Below are 21,669 nucleotides of genomic sequence, written 5' to 3' on the forward strand. Positions count from 1 at the left end.
ATATATATATATATATATATATATATATATATATATATATATATATATATATGTGTGAGTATTTGTACCTAACATTTGGGCATTGGTCTATAAAAGACAAAAAAATTAACATCGGTTTCATGTAGTAATATACTTGACTTGAATCTGCAATTTTTAAAAATTAACATCAAACTTTATGTGAAGTTTAAAAAATTGCACTGAAATTTTATTTGTACAATTTTAGTTGTCCTAATGTGCAATATTCAATTGCACTATTCGAAAATCCAAATTTGCACACAAAATTTCGGTTGCACTCTTAATTTTTTCTATTGAATTAGACAGGCCCAAAAGAAAACCTAGCCTTGCCCATAATGTATATATATCCAAAAAATCTACATAGAACAAAAATATGCAACTTCTAGGTGGAAATAAAAGGAGAAGTCAAAATGTAACCAAGCAAAAAAACGGAGACACACTACCACCGGTTATTGGATTACATGAACCAAATAAATAAAAAAGGCCATAAACATACATCAGAAAACAGGCCAAAAACCAGCCCACGAAAACGTCACGAGACTCCCAAGCCAATCCTGGCCGGCTGGCCCATCCACCTCACGTCCTCACGTGGCCTGCTGAAGCAAATACATCGTACGCTAGCGACGCAAGAGAAATCGATCGCAAATCAGTTCACGTACGTACAAATCGCTCGCAAAAACTGAATCGACTGAGAAATAATGTTTCTCAGGCGACTGAGCATTAGTAAAACCGATTAACCATACGAACTCGAAGTCACGAAGGTACCAGGGCAGATCCAAATAGACTGCCTACACTGCCTCGTGCGCCCAAAAACAAAAGATTGGTCTAGCAGATCCAGCAGCTACAACTAACTCAAATTTTGCAGATCCAAAAACAAAGAACATCAACATCCTTCGATCTAGCGTAACTCGGACCTCGACACCATAACTATCCATCCTGCAGAACCAGATCAGGGATACACGGTGACATTGACGGTGACGGTTCTGGAGGAGCCCCAGCGTGCGTCAGGAAGAAACAAGAACTCTCGGCGCTTATGTCCTTTCAGACAGCGCACGAACTGCACTGTTCCAAAAGTCAGCGAGAGCGACCCGGCTGGCACGTCGCCCTCCACAAGCATCGTATACTGCTGCGGCACCGCGCCGGCTCCGTACTCCTCGTCCGGCCGCGGGTAGAGGCGGACCACCGACAGCGAGCGCCCCGTGGGAACATCCCCGCCGTTGAGCAGCAGGAACACGCTCTCGTCACCGTCCGGGTACAGGAGCACGCACAAGGGCCCAAGCGAGTCCAACTCAAAGAAAGGTCCATGGCCGCACTCCAACATGTGGTCGCGGAGGCGCGTGACAGTGTAGGCGCAGCCGTCGAATGGGCAGGGGTAGGGCGCGTACCGGCAGGTCTCTTCCTCGTGTGTCCGGATCTCGGAGAAGCTGAGGATGTGCTTGCAGCCATGTTTCTTGAACTTGCAGGGCCTGGTCATGCCGGCCAGGATCTTCTCCATGGCGCGGCACCAGATGTCGCCCGTGGACTCGTTGCAGCTGGGGCACTTGCGCTGCAGCCGGACACAGCAGTTGCCGCACGCCGCATGTCCGTTCTTGCACTGAAAAGTAAATAAATAAACAAAAAAAACATTATCAAACTTAAAATTTTGCAATGTACTGTATATACTACAAGGAGGAATGTGTAGTGTAGGTACTAGGTACTCACCATGTAAATTTGAGACTCGAAGGGCATGAAACAGATGTCGCATTGAAGGGTATCGAGGTCGTGGCTGAAGACATTGGTCGTGTCTTCTTCCTCGACCCGCGCCGCCGCCGGCTTGGAGGTCTTGCTGTCGCAGGCCGTTCCCATGCACGCCTTCTTGGTGGCGGCGCTGCCCGTGTCGTCCTTCTTGGCGCTCCTCTTCTGCATCGTCTGAATCGCCTAGCCTGAAAACAAGCAACAAATTGCAAAGTAGCAGCAGAGTACTAGTAGTACTGCTCAATATCGCACGCGCGAGAGCTCACCTGCAGGCTGAGATCGATGAAGATACAACTTGGAAGCCCCGGCCTACGAAGACGGAACTGCGGAAGCGGGAGCGTTCTACTGGCACTTGCAGCCGGTGGGGGACTGGGGGTAGTGTCAATGCAAATTAGCTGGGTGCCGGGGATGATATGCTCCTCTGCTCTGCTGGTGCATCTCAGCCTCTCAGGTGTCAGCCCGCGGTCTTTGGCCACCGCGATGTGATCGATAGTACTACTTCTCGGATGCCGCGCTGCTCTTTCGTGTTCGTCACGGGGGCAAGGCAGCCTTTGACTCTTTGGTCACCGTGTCCTCGAGAGTTTGATGGAGTAGCAGATCGTGTTCACGTGGCACGGCAGCCGGTGGTTGACCAGGTCGACTGGTCAAGCTGCTGTTGACCAAAACATTACAATAAACCAGTTTAAGGCTTTTATTTGTGTTTTCTCAGCTTGGGGATCAAAATGGGCGTTTGACTCGAATTTATGGATTCACTCTTTTTCAGTACTATGACAAGCTCGTTGGTACTGTGCGGAATCAGAGTATTGCTCGCGATGTTTTCCCTACAACTATATTTGCTGCGAGCGCTAGCAACCCGAATTAGAAAATAGCCTATATACCTACGTCTTCCGCACACGCACAGTGCTCACTTGTGGGCAGTGCCTACGACTACGAGCTGTCGCGTCTAGCGGGCATGCTGCATGAACTGCATGCATGCATGCACAGGAGATACTAGTATACGCCGTAGGCATGTGTAGGCGTATTGGTATGGCGACTTGGCAAGGCAATGCACTGCGGTTTATTCCGTCCAGTACGTGCAGTCAAAAAACAACAGCCCGGCCAGCCAGCCCAAGGTTTGTGTCCTTTCGTGATGGAGTGGTAGAACGTACTGACGATCAGTACGCTCCGTGCCTGTGGTGGGAGAACGGCCGGGCAGGGGCAGCTAGCCTGGGTGCCTGACCCGGGTACTCCTCCCGGTCGGAGTCGCAGATGGCGGCGTACTCCTACTCCGGAGGAGGCACCCACTCCTCCGGCTTCGGCGTCGTCCGCCGTGCTCCGACCGAGGATGAAGCCGGCGGGGCGTGCGAGAGGACGAGCCGGAGCCACCACCTAGGTAGCGGTGGCGTCAGGCCGGTGGAGGAGGGAGAGGGAGGGCCGGTGGAGGAGGGAGGGGCGTGCCTCCGTCGAGCCGCGGCTGATTGCTGGTGGCGATGTGGGCGAGGACACCGTCGATTGTGCGCCCCCGCCAGAAGGCGTGCCGGCCGTCAATGTTGCCCATCGGGTGCGGCACATCGCGGAAGGCGCGCCGGTGCTCGTCGGCGAAGAAACCGGCCCAGGCGGTGCCCGTCTCACGAGCCCGCTCCGCTGACGCCTGCTGCTCCAACGTTGTCCGCTGTGCTCGGGCGGAGGATGAAGTTGGCGGGGCGTGCGGGAGGACGAGCCGGAGCCACCACCCAGGTACCGGTGGCGTCTGGCCGGTGGAGGAGGGAGGGGCGCGCCTCCGTCGAACCACGGCTGATTTGTCAGCGGTGATGTGGGCGAAGACGCTATCGATTGTGCGCCCCCGCCAGAAGGCGTGCCGGTCGTCAATGTTGTTCCGCACCATTGGGTGCGGCACATCGCGGACGACGCGCCGGTGCTCGTCGGCGAAGAAACCGGCCCAAGCGGTGCCGGTCTAACGAGCCCACTCCGTCGACGCCTGTTGCTCCGACGTCAGGGCGACCTAGCGTTCCCAGATGCACTCCCGCAGGTGCTCACCCGTCGGCACCGGCGGGACGGGCCTGCCGCCCCAGCTGAGCTGCCAGCCGTGGGGAAGGCGACAGGTAGCCGGCCGTCCGAATCACATCGGCCTCGTCGATGCGGAGCCAGCGGCGCTCGTCCCAATGGGCCATGGCGAGGTCGAGGGCGAGGGAGAGGAGAGAAGGCGAGGGACGAGATGGCAGAGGGGAATGAATGGTGAGGTCGACGGTGCTGCCTTTTATAGGCACCGCCGGAGGTGTGAACGCAGCGGGAAACAGCGCAGGGAATGCGCGGGGGGGGGGGGGGGGGGGCGCCGCATGGAAGCCGACGAGACCGGGCAGCGGTTTGATCGGGCGACCACCATAACTCGCATGCGAAGCCGAGGCGAAGTCGGTAGGCTATTAATGCCGAAGCCAGCGAGAGCAGTAAATGGCATTGATAAGGCAGACCCACGCCATGAAACGCTGCGCCGACGCACCCGCTCGCCTCCCCTTGGTTGGGTTCCGCCAGGGACGCCAGCTAATTTTGTGGACCGCGTCGGTTAAAAATACAATTTGGGAGGGGTTTTCGACACCCACACCACTCAAACCCGTTTAGAGGGCCTTCTAAAGGCGCCGGCTGGAGTTGCTCCAAGGTGCTAGCCGCTGGCACGGAGGCATGCTGGCCCGGGGCGTCAGTGTCCGGCATCATTGCACTTGCACCGGTCAGAAACGATGTTAACTCAGGGCGAATGCAATTTGCAAGTTGCAACTGGCTTAGACAACGCGCGAGTGCTTTGTGCAAAACTTAATCTACTTCGTTCAAGTAGTCTCTGTGCAACAACCGGTTGAGGTGAAAACTGCAATTTTCTTGCTATCATCAAAGTCTCGAGGACAGGCCATCCATCAATCACATCACCGTGCCCGAACACTGCCTAGCTTGCCCCGTCACGTCATGAACAAAAAAGAACAGACTCGCGCACGGTAAGGAAACGCCGTGCTTTCATCACAAGTTCACAAGGCGGATTTAATTGCGGGATGCGCCAACAGTGGAGTAATTTGCTGCATAGCAGTCCAGTTACCGAGAACACCATTGCAGCCTTCCTGAGCAAGGAGGAGGGTAGCTGTTCGCTTCGTCCCCTCCTTTCTCGTCTATTATTAAATCCCCCACCGGCGACTCTCGGGCATCCAAGTTCCATAGCTCCTTCCATCTCGAGAATCGATCTTAGCTGCAGCCTGCAGGTGAGCTCGCGCGCGTGCGTTATCGAGTGCTAGTAGTACTCCTGCTGCTACCTTGCTAGTGGAGTACTAGTGTTTTCTTGATCCTGAGTCCCCTCTGATTATTTTCAGGCTAGGCGATGTCCAAACGGAGCGCCGAGAAGGGCGCCACCGACGGCGCCGCGACCAAGAAGGCGTGCATGGGAACGGCCGGCGACACCCAGACCGAGCCGGCGCAGGCCGAGGAAGAAGAGACGAGCAACAACGTCTTCAGCCACGACCTGGATACCCTTCAATGCGACATCTGTTTCATGCCATTCGAGTCACAAATTTACTCGTCGAGTACCTACCTACACATTCTCCTTGCATTCTACTGGTAGTAGCGTGGTTTCGTTTTTCAACTGATTAAGCTGATAATGTTTTTCCTTCTCCTTTTCAGTGCAAGAACGGGCACGCGGTGTGCGGCAACTGCTGCGTCAGGCTGGACCGCAAGTGCCCCAGCTGCAAGCTCTCCATCGGCAACTTCCGGTGCCGCACCACGGAGAAGATCCTCGCCGGGATGACCAGGCCCTGCAAGTTCAAGAAGGATGGCTGCAAGAACATCCTCAGGTTCTCCGAGATCCGAACCCACGAGGAAGAGACCTGCTGGTACGCGCCTTACCCATGCCCGTTCGACGGCTGCACCTACTTCGGCAGGCACCTCCGCGGCCACATGCTGGCCCAGACCGATCATGGTCCCCGCTCGACTTTTCTGGTCCCGTGACTCTGACCCTTGACAAGTCCAGGCCCTTCCGCGTGATCCTGCAGAATATCCTCGGCGGGAAGAGCGTGTTCTTGCTGCTCAACGGCGGGGATGTTCCAACGGGTCGCTCGCTGTCAGTGGTCCGCATCTACCCGCGGCCAGCGCCGGCCGATGAGGACGGAGGCGCCCAAGTGGCGCAGCAGTACACCGTTGCTATGAAGGGCAACCAGCCTGGGTCGACGTTCTCGCTGACGGCCTCCGGGAGCGTGCCATTCGTGCGCCGGATTGAAGGGTACAAGGCTCATGAGCTCTTGTTTGTTCCTGACGCATGCTGGGGCTCGTCGCAGACCGTCGTCGTCACCGTCGCCGTGAAGCTCTAAGCTGATTCCGATGGGTTGTGCTGTCGAGGTCCATTGTGATGTTAATGTCTGTTTAGGTTGCTTAATTAGAGTTAGTGGTAGGCTGGCAGCTGCCAGATTTGCAAGACTGATCTTTTGTTTTTGGGTGCACTAGTCGGTCTGTTGTCTGTTGCTTTTGGGTCTGTAGCAGCTGCTGGATCTGCTGTACTGATATTTTGTTTTTGGGCGCACTATGCAGTTGGATCTGCCCTGTTATCTTCGACACTTATAGTCCGTATGGTTGTTTGCTGCATATTGCCATGGTGGTACTCTGTACCGTACTATTGCAATGGAGTAGCATTATGTACGGTTGCGACTTTTGCTTTGCCCTTATCTAACAATGCTTGAAATCCCACTAATCACTTTGGTGTGTAGAATTGAAACTAGAAACTGCGTGTAGAAGATGCTCAAAGATAGTGGTGTCACCTAAAAATGAGATGGAGCGACCTGAGCTTCAGCATATCATCTGACAGAACCGAAACGCAGCTACACTACTCGCAGAATGAATTTGGTCGCAACTATCTCTGTGGAAGTGCACGAACCTGCTGGAGGAGATCAAATCATTGTTTCAAGAGATTGTTGAGTTCAGAGCTCACAAGATATCAGTCGGGAAATCAATGTCTCATGGAGGTGTGTTGTTTGGTTCCATTCCGATTTCCGAAGCATGTTTTGCATCGGGGCGTCGAAGGCTGTAACTCGTACCCTTCTCATCAGTAATACGTGCACGCCAGCCCCTTATTTTCTGTAAAAACAATACTTCAACACAAGAAGTACACTACCAGGAGTACAATATAAATGGAGAGGTAAACTTTCAGAAAATCTCGATTGGTCAATTGAGGACGGGCTGTAGAAGTTTGCCGGCAAACATTCAAAAATTAAAGAACTAAGAAGTACTCTCTCCATTTCTAAATACTTGTCGTTATTTTCATGTTGCGGTCATCGACAAAATTTCTCTCCATAACCTTTTGATAGAGGATGACTGTGGAGAAAAATACCTGTGGGTAGTAATCTTCTTTGAGAACATAACAAAATTTCACAATTTCACCATTGATTTCCCTTGAAAAAGAAACAATTCAAAGCAGTGTTGGAAGGCCAGGTCAGGACCAAAATTTGGAAGTACTGGGAATTTAGCCTGGAGCCCTGGAGTTTGCCCATGGTAACAAAGCCCGAAGGCAGAAGCCCAGCCTACGTAACAATTCGCACGGCCCAAGTGGCGGTCCGGACGTGGTCAGGGAAGAACCCAGTTTCAGTCAATCCGCATGGCCCGCCGCATTTGCGGCAAGGAGCCGACCCCCTGCTCGGGTGCCGGCGGCCACCGGAGCGGAGCTGTGGGACGGAGGAGGGAGGGATAGCACTCCCACGCTGGCGCAGTGGCAGGCGTGGGCCGCGCGGCGGCCAGAGGATCTAGGCGGCGGGTGGCAGCAGCAATGGAGGAGGCGGGGTGTAGGGTGCGGAGGCGTTCTTCGCCGGAACTGGGACAGGGAGCGGCGGCATCGATGAAGCAGCGGGAAGCCTCCAACTTCCGGTCCGAGGTGAGCATCCCGCATACCCAAATCTGGAACATGGAATCCCTCTTATGGTGGTGTGTATTATGCCATTCCCAAATTCGGCCGTGAGCCTCCCCAAATCTTCCAACTCCAAGTCCAATTCAATGGTCCTTCTCCGACACGGCAGCCTGTATGTAACCATCGTGGTTACATTTTTGAACCGAGCTGAAGTGAGTCTGTCTATACATGAACTCCTTTGCCTGCATGCGTGGAAAAATCACGCATAGCTCCATCATCCCCAGATCTGGAATATTATCCCCGGTCCTCATTTCACATCTCTCCAGCTGTTCAACAATTCAAGTTCCCAAGTTGCAGATGAAAATGAATGCTTGGATAAGGATACATCCCAAAGGGCTTCCAAACACCAAGCTAGTCACCAAGACTGATCTCTCTCATGCCATTAATTTGCCAAGTGTACTATGTATTTGCGGGCTATTTTTTCCACCAAATAGGCAGTCAAACACAGCACTGCAAGTACTAATAACACACTTGACGCACTGATTTGGTCCGAGTCTCCAAGACAACAACTCAGACTGCACTACAGGTCGCAGCCGACAGTCACGATTGCGATCATGGCCTCAGAAGTTGCGATCATGGCCGACAGTCACGATTGCTTTGATTTGATCCAACGTGTTGCGCTCACAGCCTCACAACTGTCCGCACAATCTCCATCGCTTATCTTCAACTCCAGTAGAAGAAAAAAAAATTCTGACAACAACCTTGGTAGAAAATCTGCACTATACAGTTAAACCACAGACCGGCAATGCATGAAAATATCTACTGTATACACCATAGACTCCTGTATATATACGAAACACTGAATACAACATTCGAGAAAGCAGCAAGCCAGTAGCAAAATGACTTCCAGTAAGCACCGCCTCCACGTCCTCCTGCTCTTGCTCATATGCTCCTGCTCCATACATGCTGCAGCCAAGAAAAACACAACATTCCCTTGCCTCCCGGATCAGGCTTCTTCCCTCCTCCAGCTAAAACGCTCATTCATCGACGTCGATGAAAACCTGGCGTCATGGCGAGCTGGAAGTGACTGCTGCCACTGGGTGGGTGTCACCTGTGACATGGCCTCCAGCAGAGTCATTTCCCTAGACCTCGGTGGGTTTGACATGCAGGGCCGTCGTCTTGACCCTGCACTCTTCAACCTCACCTTCCTGAGAAACCTCAGCCTTGCTTCAATTGACTTTGGTCAGGCTCAGCTCCCGTTGTATGGGTTTGAGCGGCTCACGAATATGATCCACCTCAACTTCTCCAAAACTAATTTTCTGGGCCAGATCCCAATTGGAATTGCCCGTCTCGAGAACCTTGTCACCCTGGATTTTTCTGGTTATTATAATGTGTTGTATCTTCAAGACCCAAGCTTTGAGACCTTCATGGCAAACCTAAGCAACCTGAGGGAGCTCCGTCTTGATGGAGTGGACATCTCCAACAATGGATCAACCTGGTCGGTTGTTTTAGTACAATCTGTTCCTCAACTACAAACTCTTAGCTTGGGTCAGTGTGGTATATCTGGTCCTATCCACCCTTCCTTCTCAAGGCTTCATTTACTAAGGGAGATCGATCTGGCATACAATAAGCTCACCGGCAAGGTTCCTGAGTTCTTTGCCGAGTTTTCTTCCTTGAGCATTCTTCAAAAGCACCCTCATTCTGCACAACGCCTCCTCCTCTGCTGCTCCGCCCTCCACTCTCTGCCATGACCTCACGTAGGAGTCATTCCTAGCCCCGTGTGTAGGTCTGTCAGGCGGCACCGGGCCCGGGCGGGCCAGGCCCGTTAAGCCTGACGGGGCTTGTAAAATAGCCCGGGCCCGTCTCAGCCCGGCAAGGAGAAAATAAAATAAAAACGTTAACTGGGCACATCCCAACAAAGAGAAAAAACCAAAAAATAAAAGTATAATGCTGATTGGGCTCAACCCAACAAGAGAGGATGCAAAAAAAAAAAGCGGAAAGAGGCCCAGGCCCAGCTGCTGGAAGCCTGGTATGAAAAATTTAAAAATAAATGGGCCGGGTCGGGCCTGCCCTAGGGCCTGAGGACGGAGCCTAAAGCACGGCCCGGCCCTGTCCGTTTATGTTCGTGCCGGGCTTGGCCTGCCAGGCCACCCCCGATGGTCATCTATATTTCCACTTTGTCCTGCCCAATGGCTGACTATTGTGGTGCAGTCCCTACAAGGCTACAAGACGCAAGCGGCAGATAGACCCTAGCGGCAGAGATATGTGGGGTACGATGGATGCAGGGTTTTATGAGTATAGGAGGCTGCACGGTGGAATTATGGAAGGAATGATCGTAGCCAGCTCATTAGCGAAAATTGATGGACGGTGGTCAACACCCTTTCTGGCCACCGACGAACTTCTACCTATCCCTTCCGTATCCTTCCCCTTCCCACTCTATGGCCTTATTTGGTTCGCAGGATTTTGACAACATAGGAATAGGAAAAGTGGAGGATTGGAATGCCATGCACATTACAATCCATAGGATTTTAAAATGAGGTCTCACCTAATGCTTAGAATCCTTAGGAATTAGGCCAATTTGGACATTCCTTAGAAATCTAGCATGTCCATTCCTACGAAACAAATGCTACACATAGGGAAAACTCCTAAAGGTTGAAATCCTGTAGAAATCCTTTAAGAATCCTGCAAACCGAATGAGCCGTCTCTGTATGTTTTTCCTTTTTTGAGATCTCTTCTTTCTTCATTCTCGACAGCGTCCCTCTTTCGAACTCCTCGCGCCGCTTCACCTCCCCTTTCCTCGCGCCTTCTCCGCTGGGCTCTCCTCGCGGCTCGCGCCACCGCAACCGCCATTTCCTCGCGTCACGGAACCCTTCTCTTCTCCCCGCGCTGCCACGTCCATCTCCACGTGCCACCGTGCTCTCCGACAGCGGCCGCCACGCCTCCCTATGGCCTTGATCAGGGGCACGTGCATTGTCCATGGCTGGATCCAGTGGCCCTAGGTGCCGTCACCGCAGCTTTGCTCCGCACGGCCATCACTCGCCGGTGGGAGGTCGCATCAAGTCGCCGCCTGGAGGCCATCGTCTCATCACCGCCATGGGAGCCAACGCCGACTGGCAAGTCTTGCTTTTTTTTTCAATTTCTGGAGAATTAAAAGCTCGAAATAAATTGAAAGTGCAAAAATCAAAAGCCGCCCCCCCCCCCAAAAAAAATAACCCAAAGTTGATAAAATCAAAAGTTTAATGACTAACATTTAAAAGTTGAAAAAACAAAAAAAATCGAATCCCGGCAAACAATTAATGTTCTTTAAACCATACCTAACAACTGAGTATAATTTTGCTCGAGTCGTGATGTTTTGATGTAACCGAATCAATCTTTTATACTCCTATCCATAATAAATCTTTGACATTTATTATGGATCGGAGAGAGTATAATTTTTTTATGGAAACTATTTCGGGTTTTCTTAGCATGACAAGAGGGTACCCCCCCCCCCTCTTAGGGCCCCCACCCTTTGATGGAAGGTTTACCCAAGGGGCCAAGGGGATCCTAGCACGACAAGTGGCACGTGCTGGCTGAGTTTGGTTCCGACATGAGCCTTCCTTTGCGACACGTGTCGTGTTCTATTTACGAGGTGGGATTTTGCTTGCTTTCCAACATAAATTTTTTGAAAGAGTATTTAGATTACAATCTATTTACGTCATTGTATTGCTCTGGCGTGATCTTCAAAAATTCAACACGTTTTGATGTTTAAAATTTTGAGCACTATTGATAATATTTCTCTGTGTATGTTAAAAGCTTATACTTAATAGAGAGTAAAATGTAGTTACTATCTTCACAAAGTAATGAGCATCATTCAGCTTGTTTCCATACATGCTATTTTTGCTTAAATACATCTTGATATTTTATTACTCTCTCCAATCCATATTACTTCTTGGAGCTTTGTCTAGATACACATTTACCTATACAATGAAACGCGTCTAGATACATGCATATCTAGAAAAAGCTCCGACAAGTAATATGGATCAAAGGAAGTATCATTATTTTTAGTCATGGAAAATTCTGTTGGGCATATTTTGATTAGTATCACCCTTTTCACGCAGGCGAAATTCCAAAATCGTTGTTCGCTCTTCCGGCATTGCAATCCCTTTTGCTAGTTTCAAATAAACTCTCTGGTCCCCTCAAAGACTTTCCCGCCCAATTATCTTCCCGCGTGTCTACTATTTGTTTATCGATGAACCAACTAACTGGCCCAATACCCAAATTATTCTTTCAACTTAAACATCTTAAACATCTGCTCCTCGACTCAAATAGATTTTCAGGCACACTTGAACTTAGCTCTTTTTGGAGGATGACGAGTCTCTCTTATCTAGATTTGTCTGACAACATGATATCAGTCGTGGACAAAGAGGTTGATAATGTATCACCTTCTCTCTCTAACATCAACAGCTTATATCTTTCATCCTGCAACCTCACCAAAATTCCGGGTGCATTAAGATATTTGGATAACATTGGGGAACTCAGCCTTTCTAGTAATCAGATTAAGGGGATTATACCAAGTTGGGTATGGGAGAATTGGAAGGACCAGCTTACACGATTGGACCTCTCCTATAACATGTTTAATACTTTGGATAATAAGTCTCGTTCTCTTGTTCATATGCCACGATTAGAACTTCTTGATCTTAGTTTTAACAGACTTCAAGGAAACATACCAATACCAGTAACAAATGTTGAAGCTTTCTTGGATTACTCAAACAATAACTTCTCTTCTATTGAACCTGACTTCGGAAAATACCTTACGAACTCCATCTATCTCGATTTGTCCAAGAATAAATTAAATGGTCATTTACCATCTTCAATTTGTAGTGCAAAACAACTAGATATGCTGGACTTATCTTACAACAATTTCAGTGGATCGGTCCCATCATGTCTAATAGAAAGTGGAGAGTTGAGCGCATTGAAATTAAGAGAAAATCAGTTACATGGGCTGCTGCCTGAAAATATACAAGAAGGATGCATGTTTCAAACAATAGATTTGAATGGAAATCAGTTTGAAGGTAAACTACCTAGATCGTTATCAAATTGCCAAGACTTGGTGCTCCTTGATGTTGGGAACAATTGGATTGTCGATTCTTTCCCATCTTGGTTGGGTGTTCTTCCACAGCTTCGAGTACTTATCTTAAGTTCAAACCAATTCAATGGCACGATAAGGAATACTAAAGGAGATGGTCCTAGCATCAACAACTTCACAAGTTTGCAAATACTTGATTTGGCCTCCAACAACTTCTCTGGAAACCTGCCAAAGGGATGGTTTAATGAACTGAAAGCAATGACGGAAAATGCCAATGATCAGGGACAAGTTCTAGGGCATGCAACAGACTTCAGTACAAGGACGTTTTATCAAGATACCGTCACCATCAGATTCAAAGGGAACATGCTTATTTACACCAAGATGCTAACCACTTTCAAAGTTATCGATTTCTCAAATAACTCATTTGATGGTCCTATTCCAAAGTCGATTGGGAGGCTTGTTTCACTGCATGGACTTAACATGTCACACAACAACTTCGAAGGACAAATTCCATCTCGGTTGAGTAACTTGTCTCAGCTGGAGGCACTTGATCTATCTTGGAACAAACTTTCAGGGGAGATCCCACAAGATCTGACCTCTGTTACCTCTCTTGAATGGTTGAATCTTTCATACAATAATTTGTCCGGAAGAATTCCGCAGGCCAACCAGTTCTTAACATTTTCCAGCAGTTCATTTGATGATAATGTGGGACTCTGTGGACTTCCGCTCTCTAAACAATGTGACACCCGAGCCTCGATCGCTCCAGGTGGAGTGTCTCCTCCGGAACCCAACAGTTTGTGGCAGGACAAACTTGGTGCCATTCTTCTGTTTGCTTTTGTTGGCTTGGGGTTTGGAGTTGGCTTTGCATTGTCACTGGTGTTACGACTGCGTTGGCGCATTGAAGGATGGATTTGCAAGCACTACTGATCCATATGCGATACTATAGCACACAGTATGTATTGTACTAATTTTTCTTCCTGAAGAAAGAACTGTCATGTGTGTATGAGCTGTGCTTGTTAGATAAGAAACAGCTTCATAAATCCACTCCTCTCTGGCAGAAAATGCTTGTATGATACATTTTGTTGCATCGGATTGCAAGGATTACTGAACCTTAATTATGTCGAACGTGTAATATGCAGCGTGTTGTTTTTTCCTTGGAAATAAGATATGCCAAATGTTCATGTGCTGCAGTTGTTAGACATTATAAGTTGTTTTTTCGTACATACTGTCTGCTTTATTTCAGACATGATAATCAAGCATGCATAATGTTTCTCTGAAGTCTTATCTCCCTAAACTGGTACGTGTGACTGAAGCAATTCCTTACTGCCGGCAGTATAACTACAACTTTGAGCGCGACAATCTGAAGCGAACATGAGAGTCAGAAATGCGAATCGAAATCCACAAACGCGTGTAGTAGGCTCGAGGTTCAAACTTGACATGTTCTTGGCGCCGGCGCATGCATCGAGAGGCCCCGTTCGGCAACCCATGGTTAGCCAGTAACCGGAGCAGAAATTTGAGGAAATTCCGGGAAACGAAGATGAAATTTGAAGCGAATCGAGTTCCACAAAAACGTAGTACGGAGTAGTTTATTTACGGGCCGTTACTGGATACGGTGGCCCATTAAGCTTAGGTCGGTCGTTTGGTTCCCTCCACGGCGCAAGTGCCAGAAAAACACACGAGCAGGAGGCCGTGATCCTGATTCACGAGCGTATTCAGTATTTACGCTTCCAAGTGGTGGCAGCGTATCCGCTCTCTGACCTGAAGGCGCAAATTAAAACGGGGAGCTCTGTACTGTGCGGCTCCGTGCATCAAATTAGCTCGATCGATCTGGCATACATGACGTGCCATCCGCGTTCTCTCGGTAGGGAGATTGCGTCTGCGCTTGATCCTGGCCGATACGGCACGACAGAATGAAGCAGCTGTAGCTGTTAATTACCTTCTTGACAGCACTCAGTCAAGTGAGGCCATGAAATGAACCCCGTAGCGCACGGCCGAATGCGTCGACCACGCACGCTCTAGCCAGAGTCTCGGGGAACAGCTCCGTCGGTCGAGATGTGTACATGTGCGCGTTGCGTGGAGGATGCGCTGCCAATTCTTCGATCTGATCTACAGCCTATGGTGTGTTCTGTACATCTGTTATTACCTCTCTGCAATGGCAGTCTGAGCACTTGGCTAGCTTATCCTTTTCTTCCTCTTTAGCAGTATGAGCTGGAGTAATTTTTTTTTTTGGTAATTGTTCCCAACTCTCAAATCATCTCTCTTGCCCTGCAGCCATGATTAAGTTTCAATGCTATGCCTAGAAAGCATACCAGATGACAATAATGCTGACAAGAATATAAACATTACCAACGTATATACGGCTTCCAAGTTCCATTCTTGTACTGAGCCGAAGTGAGTGTCTACAGTCTATACATGAACGCCGGCCTTTCCCTGCAGCCGTTCATGTTTGCAAGTGGCAGATGAAAATCAATGCTTGGACAAGGATATATCATACTCTCAATTCCCAAGGGCTCCCAAACACCAAGCTAGCTAGCTAGTCACACCAAGACTGATCTCACTCATGCCCTTGATTCGCCAAGAGTGTATGTATTTACTGCAACCACGTCATTTTCTTCCACCAAATAGGCAGTCAAACACGGCTGTGCAAGTAGTAACACACCTGACGCAATGAATCGGTCCAGGTCTCGCAAGACAACAACACTTGCCGCAGCCGACAGTCACTGGTTGAGCTCACGTCCTCACAAGTGCAAACGCAATCTCCATCACCTAATAATCTTCTCCAGTGGAAGAAAGAATCTGACCATATGCTTAACACAATAAACCGGCCAGCATGCGTGAAAATCTACACACCGTATATACATACACCTATACATATACACATGTACCTCATGAACAAACTAGCAAGCCAGTGTAGTAGCAAAATGACTCCCAGTAAGCATCATCTCTATGTCCTCCTGCGCCTGCTCCTGCTCATATGCTCCTACTCCACCATCGATGCTGCATCGGTAGCCAAGCAGAACACCACTGTCCTTTGCCTACCAGATCAAGCTTCTTCCCTCCTCCAGCTAAAACGCTCACTCATCGACTTCGATGAAAACCTGGCGTCATGGCGAGCTGGAAGTGACTGTTGCCACTGGAAGGGCATCACCTGTGACATGGCTTCCGGCAGAGTCATTTCCCTAGACCTCGGTGGGTTTCACATGCAGGGCCGTCGTCTTGACCCTGCACTCTTCAACCTCACCTCCCTGAGAAATCTCAGCCTTGCTTTCATTGACTTTCGTCGGGCTCAGCTCCCATTGTATGGGTTTGAGCGGCTCACGAATATGATCCACCTCAACTTCTCTGAAACATTATTTCTGGGCCAGATCCTAATTGGAATTGCCCGCCTCAAGAACCTTGTCACCCTGGATTTTTCTAGAAATTATGTGGGGTTGTATCTGCAAGAGCCAAGCTTTGAGACCTTCATGGCAAACCTAAGCAACCTGAGGGAGCTCCGTCTTGATCAAGTGGACATCTCCGACGGTGGATCTACTTGGTCAGGTGTTTTAGCGAACTCTGCTCCTCAACTACATATTCTTAGCTTGTATGGTCGTGGTATATCTGGTCCTATCCACCCTTCCTTCTCAAGGCTTCGATTACTAAGGGAGATCGATCTTGAATACAATGAGCTCACCGGCAAGGTTCCTGAGTTCTTTGCTGAGTTTTCTTCCTTGAGCATTCTTAAAATATCAGGGACTTTTTCTGAAGGGCAATTTCCAGCAAAAATCTTCCAGATGAAAAGCTTGAGGACGCTAAGTTTGTCGTCGAACCCCAGTCTTTTTGTGTGCTTACCAGATTTTCCAGTTGGAAGTAATTTGGAAACCTTAAGTCTAGATGGGAGCAATTTAGCATGTGGTATACCACCCGCATTTATTAATCTCAAGTATTTGAAGATGTTGAGCATTAGCACGATTGGTGTTTCTAATAAGCTCTCTTTGATACATAAGCTTCCATCATTGAGTACACTATGGCTCTATGGACAGGACTTGGAGACTCCAACATTGTCTTGGATTGGCAATCTTAGCACACTGACATCTTTGGTTCTATGGGGCTATGACTTCTCTCAGTTGGCACCTTCTTGGATTGGCAATCTGAAGAGTTTGACCAGTTTGTTCATCATGTACTGCAATTTTTCCGGACCAATCCCACACCAAATTGGCAATCTTACAAATTTGGCAGAATTGAAGTCCCTTGATTGCAGCTATAATGAGCAGCCACTTCCTTCGTGGATCGGAAATCTTACAGAATTGACAGCGTTGATGCTCTCCGGTTGCAATCTCTCTGGACCGATTCCCTCTACACTCGGGAACTTAATGCAACTTCGGTCCCTGCAAATAGTGGACAGCAACCTTTCAGGTGAGATCATAACTAAGAATTTATAATGCCGTTCTTTTCTAGCTAAACACACTTTACAGCTGTTGCATATTTTGTGCTACGAAGAAAAAAGGTAATTTATTGTATCAAATGCATAAACATCATGATTAGCATAGAGTAATTTACATGAAAACTCGTTTTGAGGCTCTTGTAACAAATAAACCACAAACCCAAAGACTTTTAACTGATACCCACCTGCAAGTTGATGATCTGGCCCACCTGTCGTAGGCACGAGCCTGGTTTCTTGACCAAGTTCCATGAAAACGGCTTGACCCGAGATAGAAGCCAAGCCGTATCCCTTCGCAAGACAAAAAAATTCGCCGGTATTATCTTCCATTCTCCCTTCGCCCACTTTCTCCAGCACCGGTGGCGACAGGAGCCCACCACCCCGAGCAGGAACCGGCCATGAGCCCCCTCCCCGAGCAGGAACCGCCCCAGGAGCCCACCCCGGTTGTACGCAACGGTGAAGGGCTTCGCCTTCTGCTTCCGTGTGTTCTTCCCTCCGCCCTGTGATGACGATGGCGCACCGAACCAGTTTCTCATGGCGAGAGGCTAGAGCCGCCGTAGAGCGGATTGGGGGAAGATTAAAATAGAAATCCTGATTTCGGCCATGACCGGACGCTTTGTACTGGGGGAAAACGAAATAGAATCCCGGGAGAAATCCCTATGCGCTTTGTACTGGTTGAACCACGAATTCTGGATGCGTTCTAGATTAAACACCAGCTAGAACCACGAGCTGTACTGCTAGGCAAGACGAAATCTCTCTTTTCGTGGGAGCTTTGTACTGGAGCAGTAATGGTTTAGAGACCCGTGACGAGATTTTGCGGAAGCAGTGGTGATTTTCAGAGGGGATTAGCACAGGCCGCCCGGATAATCCCGCAAGAACATGGGGCGCAGTTGTTGAACCGCCCCAGACGCCGAAGGGAGCAGACGCGGGTGGGATCCGCTGTGTTTAGGATGGAGTTCGCCAGCGAGGTCGAAGTCTGCCCGCTTCTGCCACCGCAACCTCTTTGGCCTCCGCGGCTACTATGATGCCCGCCCGGCGCATGCGCGTCACCGTCACCGCAACCTAGATTGGTCCAGGCGCATGCGCCTCACGGTCGACTCCGCTGATCCTTCCGCGAGAGAGAGATAGAGAGATCGGCTCAAGATGCGGCTCTATCGGGCCGGCCAGGCCCAGCACCAACTAAACGGGCCTGGCCTGGGCACGGCCCCCTCAAGCCCGACAATAAAGAGGCCGGACCGGCACCAAATGCTAATACCAAGGCTCAGGCACGGCACCAAGCACAGTCGGGCCGGCCTGAGCCCGAAAAGCCCGACGGGTCTGGAGAAGAGCCCCTGGAAACCAGCAGCCCGATAGCCTTTTTTTTCCTTACGCCATCCGCAGAGAATTGTCAAAAGAAGCTTGCACTGTAAACTAATCAGAAAAGGTAGCGTGGCATCCTGGTGTGCGAAGGGAGGATTGAACAGGCTGTTGAGGCACCCTTTTTATTCCTAAGGTGTAGAGTATTCGTATTTTTTTTTAAATGCTAATCGGGCCGGGCCGACGGGCCTGGCGTTGAGGCTTAGTGCGGGGCCTCGGGCCGGGCCGGACGCAAACGGGCCAAGCCCGTCGGGCTTTCGGGCTTTTCAAAAAAGCCTGACCCGATAGCCACATATAGTCGTGAGGAAGAATCAAGCCTAAAACTGGCTCGTGCCTATGACAGGTGCGGGTCGTCTTTCGGTTAGACCGGTTCCTCAGGTTTTTAAGAAATTCGGTTCCTAAAAAAAAGTGACCGATCGTTCCTTCCAGATCTGCTGACCGAAAATTCGGTTTCTCAAAATTTCGGTTCGGTTCTCAGTTTTAACCGAACAAAACCGAAGGACAGAACAATGGGCGCCGATGTTCCTGGATAGAGGCCGCCGCAGGCGCGCTGCTTCCTCATCTGACTCTGGCCCCCAAGGCGCCATGCCACTGCTGCAGCTTGTAGGGAGATGGAGGCTGGAGACAGGGAGGAGTTGATGGAGCCGAGTTGAGGACGGGATTGAGGCCGTGGAGGGATCGGTGTGGCGCCGCCGGTCACCGGGAGATCAGGAGTTGGCGTACGTCTTGGGGTGGGACGGGGAATCGGGTGGCTGGGCTGGCTTGGATAATAGTTGTGGTTTAATGGGCTGGGCTGAATTTTAGTGGGCCTATTAATGTGGTTCGATTAGTTCGGGTATCTCGGTTGACCGAGGCCATGACCGAACTGACCGAAGAAAGATCGGTTATTTGGAATTCAAAACCGAGTTTGTAATCGGTTTTTCGGTTTCTAGTTCAGGTCTCCGTCTTGGTTTCTCGGTTTTTATGCCCACCTTGAATGACAGGTGGATTGATCGTACCCTCGATCCTTCTCGACACGACAGCCTTAGGCCTTCACTTGCCTGCGAGAAAAATATTTTTTTTTCATCCCTCAACTTGTCAGAAAGTTGTTGTTTTCGTCCCTCAGAACTTAGAGTCAGACACTTTTAGTCCCTCTGTTCATCCGAAGCGGTATGGGTAGCCACGTGTCTTGTTTTCACTTACCCCATGCCAAGCTGGCGTCACAAGTCTGGAAGGAAGTCAACACTATCCAGTAGCACATTGCTGATACTCCAGTGTCACAAGCCTCTGTCTTCCCCCACATGCTAGCTTAGCTAAAGGGCCAATAGACGCTGCCGTTATGGAAGCGCTGATCATGAAGCTCGACGCGGTGGAGGCGTACAAGTTCAGCACCTCTGTGCTCAAGTCGGGCCTGACCTCCCTGATCTAGCGCGACCTCCGCGTGCTCGTCTCCCACCCGCACCTCCTCTCCGCAGGCGCGCCGCTACGACCTCCATTGCGGCGTCCCCTACATGACGCTCCCCTTCGCCTCCGTCCTCTCCATCACCCGCAAAGTCCCCATGATCCTCCGCCGCTACCTCGACACTGGAGCCAGCATCGCCGCCGCACCCAGGGCTCCTTCTTCTCTGGCGACACGCGGTCCTCATTATCAAATGCTCTAATTCGGAAGATTCGGGTTATGTGAAAAAGAATACCCCTAGAGTAGTAGTTTTCTGTTGCAAACCCTTAGAGTTGTATTTTCGTGAAACCCTAACCTCATAAAGAGTGGTTTTGTGAAAGTTACTCTTTTAAGTTCACATCTGAAGTTTTGAATCTTACTTCAAAATTGGTTTTTGAAGGTAGGTACATCTAGATCTTTTTTTTGTTAGTGCCAGAACAGCTTCGGGCCATATTTTGATTAACATTCACTCTTTTTATGCAGGCAAAATACCACAATCTTTTAGTACAAGATTTTACCAGGATACCGTTTCCATCACATTCAAAGGGTCCGAGCTTATTTACACCAAGATGCTCCCATGGCGTCGTGGGCTGGAGGCCGCATCACGGCGCTATCATGAGGTCTTCGTCTTGTCACCGCCATGGGAGCCAACGCCGTGGCGGTTCTGGCAAATCTTTTTTATTTCTTTTCTCAATTTCCTAAAAATTAAAAGTGGAAAAAATCAAAAGACCAAAATATATATTTAAAAATTGATAAAATCAAAAGTCTGTAGACTAAGAATTAAAACTTGGAAAAAAAGAATACCAAACAACTGAGTATAATTTTGCTTGGTTCGTGATCTTTTGATGTAACCGAACCAATCTTTTATATAGTTTTTATGAAAATATTTCGTGTTTTCTTAAAAAAAAAAGGGTAACCGTAACTCCCCACCCATCGATGGAAGTTTACCCAAGGAGCCAAGGGGATCCTAGCATGACAAGTGTCACACAAGAAGTCTCTCATGAGGTGGGGTTTTGCTTTTTTTTTCCTACATATAAAAAATCAAACTGCAATTTGTTTTGAAAGAGAATTTTGATCTTAAAAAATTCACATGTTTTGATGTTTAAAATTTTGAGCATTATTGAGAATCATTCAGCTTGTTTCCTTAGATGCTATTTTTCCTTCGATACATCTTGATATTTTATTATTATCATTCCTAGTTCTGGAAAATTCTCTTGGACATATTTTGATTAGTATTACCATTTTCACGCAGGCGAAATTCCAAAATGGTTGTTCGCTCTTCCGGCATTGCAATTCCTTGGGCTATCTTCAAATAAACTCTCTGGTCCTCTCAAAGACTTTCCTGCCCAATTATCTTCCCGCATGTCTGGTATTCGATTGTCGATGAACCAACTAACTGGCCCATACCCAAATCATTCTTTCAACTTAAACATCTTAAATATCTGGAACTCGACTCAAATAGATTGTCAGGCACACTTGAACTTAGCTCTTTTTGGAGCATGATGAGTCTCTTTTCTCTAGATTTGTCGAAGAACATGATCAGTCATGGACAAAGAGGGTGATAATGTATCACCTTCTCTCTCTAATATCAACAGCTTATATCTTTCGTCCTGCAACCTCACCAAAATTCCGGGTGCATTAAGATATCTGGATAACGTCGTGTATCTCGACCTTTCTAGTAATAAGATTAACGGGGTTATACCAAGTTGGGTATGGGAGAATTGGAAGGACCAACTTATAAGTTTGAACCTCTCAAATAACATGTTTACTATTTTGGAGAAGTCTCCTTCTCTTGTTCATATGCCACAATTAGAACTTCTTGA

At 49.0% G+C, this 21,669-nt stretch overlaps 5 protein-coding genes across 8 annotated transcripts; 4 read left to right on the top strand and 1 right to left on the bottom strand.

Annotated features, from left to right (window-relative positions):
- Positions 1 to 689: 689 nt before the first annotated feature.
- On the bottom strand, positions 690 to 7,218 carry LOC100831018 (E3 ubiquitin-protein ligase SINA-like 10). Its single transcript, XM_014898897.2, has 5 exons — positions 7,079 to 7,218; positions 6,626 to 6,825; positions 2,016 to 2,401; positions 1,717 to 1,937; positions 690 to 1,609 (listed from the first exon to the last, which is right to left on the bottom strand). The coding sequence occupies exons 4-5, from the start codon at positions 1,918 to 1,920 to the stop codon at positions 965 to 967; spliced, it is 849 nt and encodes a 282-aa protein (XP_014754383.1). The 5' UTR covers positions 1,921 to 1,937; positions 2,016 to 2,401; positions 6,626 to 6,825; positions 7,079 to 7,218; the 3' UTR covers positions 690 to 964.
- Positions 4,554 to 6,390, top strand: LOC100831323. 2 transcript variants are annotated; one of them, XM_024459219.1, is made up of 4 exons: positions 4,554 to 4,967; positions 5,076 to 5,285; positions 5,383 to 5,591; positions 5,751 to 6,390. In XM_024459219.1, exons 2-4 carry the CDS (start codon positions 5,084 to 5,086, stop codon positions 6,063 to 6,065), a joined length of 726 nt encoding a protein of 241 aa, XP_024314987.1. In that variant the 5' UTR covers positions 4,554 to 4,967; positions 5,076 to 5,083; the 3' UTR covers positions 6,066 to 6,390. The 2 variants fall into 2 exon arrangements, with proteins under 2 accessions (XP_024314987.1, XP_014755006.1); XM_014899520.2 differs by having other exon boundaries at positions 4,565 to 4,967; positions 5,383 to 6,390.
- Positions 7,219 to 7,337: 119 nt separating the features above from the next.
- On the top strand, positions 7,338 to 13,839 carry LOC100831626 (receptor-like protein 19). The gene is made up of 2 exons (XM_010232180.3): positions 7,338 to 7,615; positions 11,686 to 13,839. The coding sequence occupies exon 2, from the start codon at positions 11,817 to 11,819 to the stop codon at positions 13,578 to 13,580; it is 1,764 nt and encodes a 587-aa protein (XP_010230482.1). The 5' UTR covers positions 7,338 to 7,615; positions 11,686 to 11,816; the 3' UTR covers positions 13,581 to 13,839.
- Positions 8,131 to 11,454, top strand: LOC104581283 (receptor like protein 7-like). Its single transcript, XM_010232179.3, has one exon. It carries the CDS (start codon positions 8,488 to 8,490, stop codon positions 9,337 to 9,339), a length of 852 nt encoding a protein of 283 aa, XP_010230481.1. The 5' UTR covers positions 8,131 to 8,487; the 3' UTR covers positions 9,340 to 11,454.
- Positions 13,840 to 15,294: 1,455 nt separating the features above from the next.
- On the top strand, positions 15,295 to 21,457 carry LOC100831934 (receptor-like protein kinase 5). 3 transcript variants are annotated; one of them, XM_010232183.3, is made up of 3 exons: positions 15,434 to 17,048; positions 20,330 to 20,466; positions 21,099 to 21,287. In XM_010232183.3, the coding sequence occupies exons 1-3, from the start codon at positions 15,458 to 15,460 to the stop codon at positions 21,231 to 21,233; spliced, it is 1,863 nt and encodes a 620-aa protein (XP_010230485.2). In that variant the 5' UTR covers positions 15,434 to 15,457; the 3' UTR covers positions 21,234 to 21,287. The 3 variants fall into 3 exon arrangements, with proteins under 3 accessions (XP_010230487.2, XP_014753477.2, XP_010230485.2); XM_010232185.3 differs by lacking the exons at positions 20,330 to 20,466; positions 21,099 to 21,287 and having other exon boundaries at positions 15,295 to 16,193; positions 16,676 to 16,810; XM_014897991.2 differs by lacking the exon at positions 20,330 to 20,466 and having other exon boundaries at positions 15,427 to 17,048; positions 21,099 to 21,457.
- The last annotated feature ends 212 nt before the right edge of the window (positions 21,458 to 21,669 follow it).

The sequence above is a fragment of the Brachypodium distachyon genome, chromosome 2 (assembly GCF_000005505.3).
Source record: "Brachypodium distachyon strain Bd21 chromosome 2, Brachypodium_distachyon_v3.0, whole genome shotgun sequence".
NCBI lineage: Eukaryota > Viridiplantae > Streptophyta > Magnoliopsida > Poales > Poaceae > Brachypodium > Brachypodium distachyon.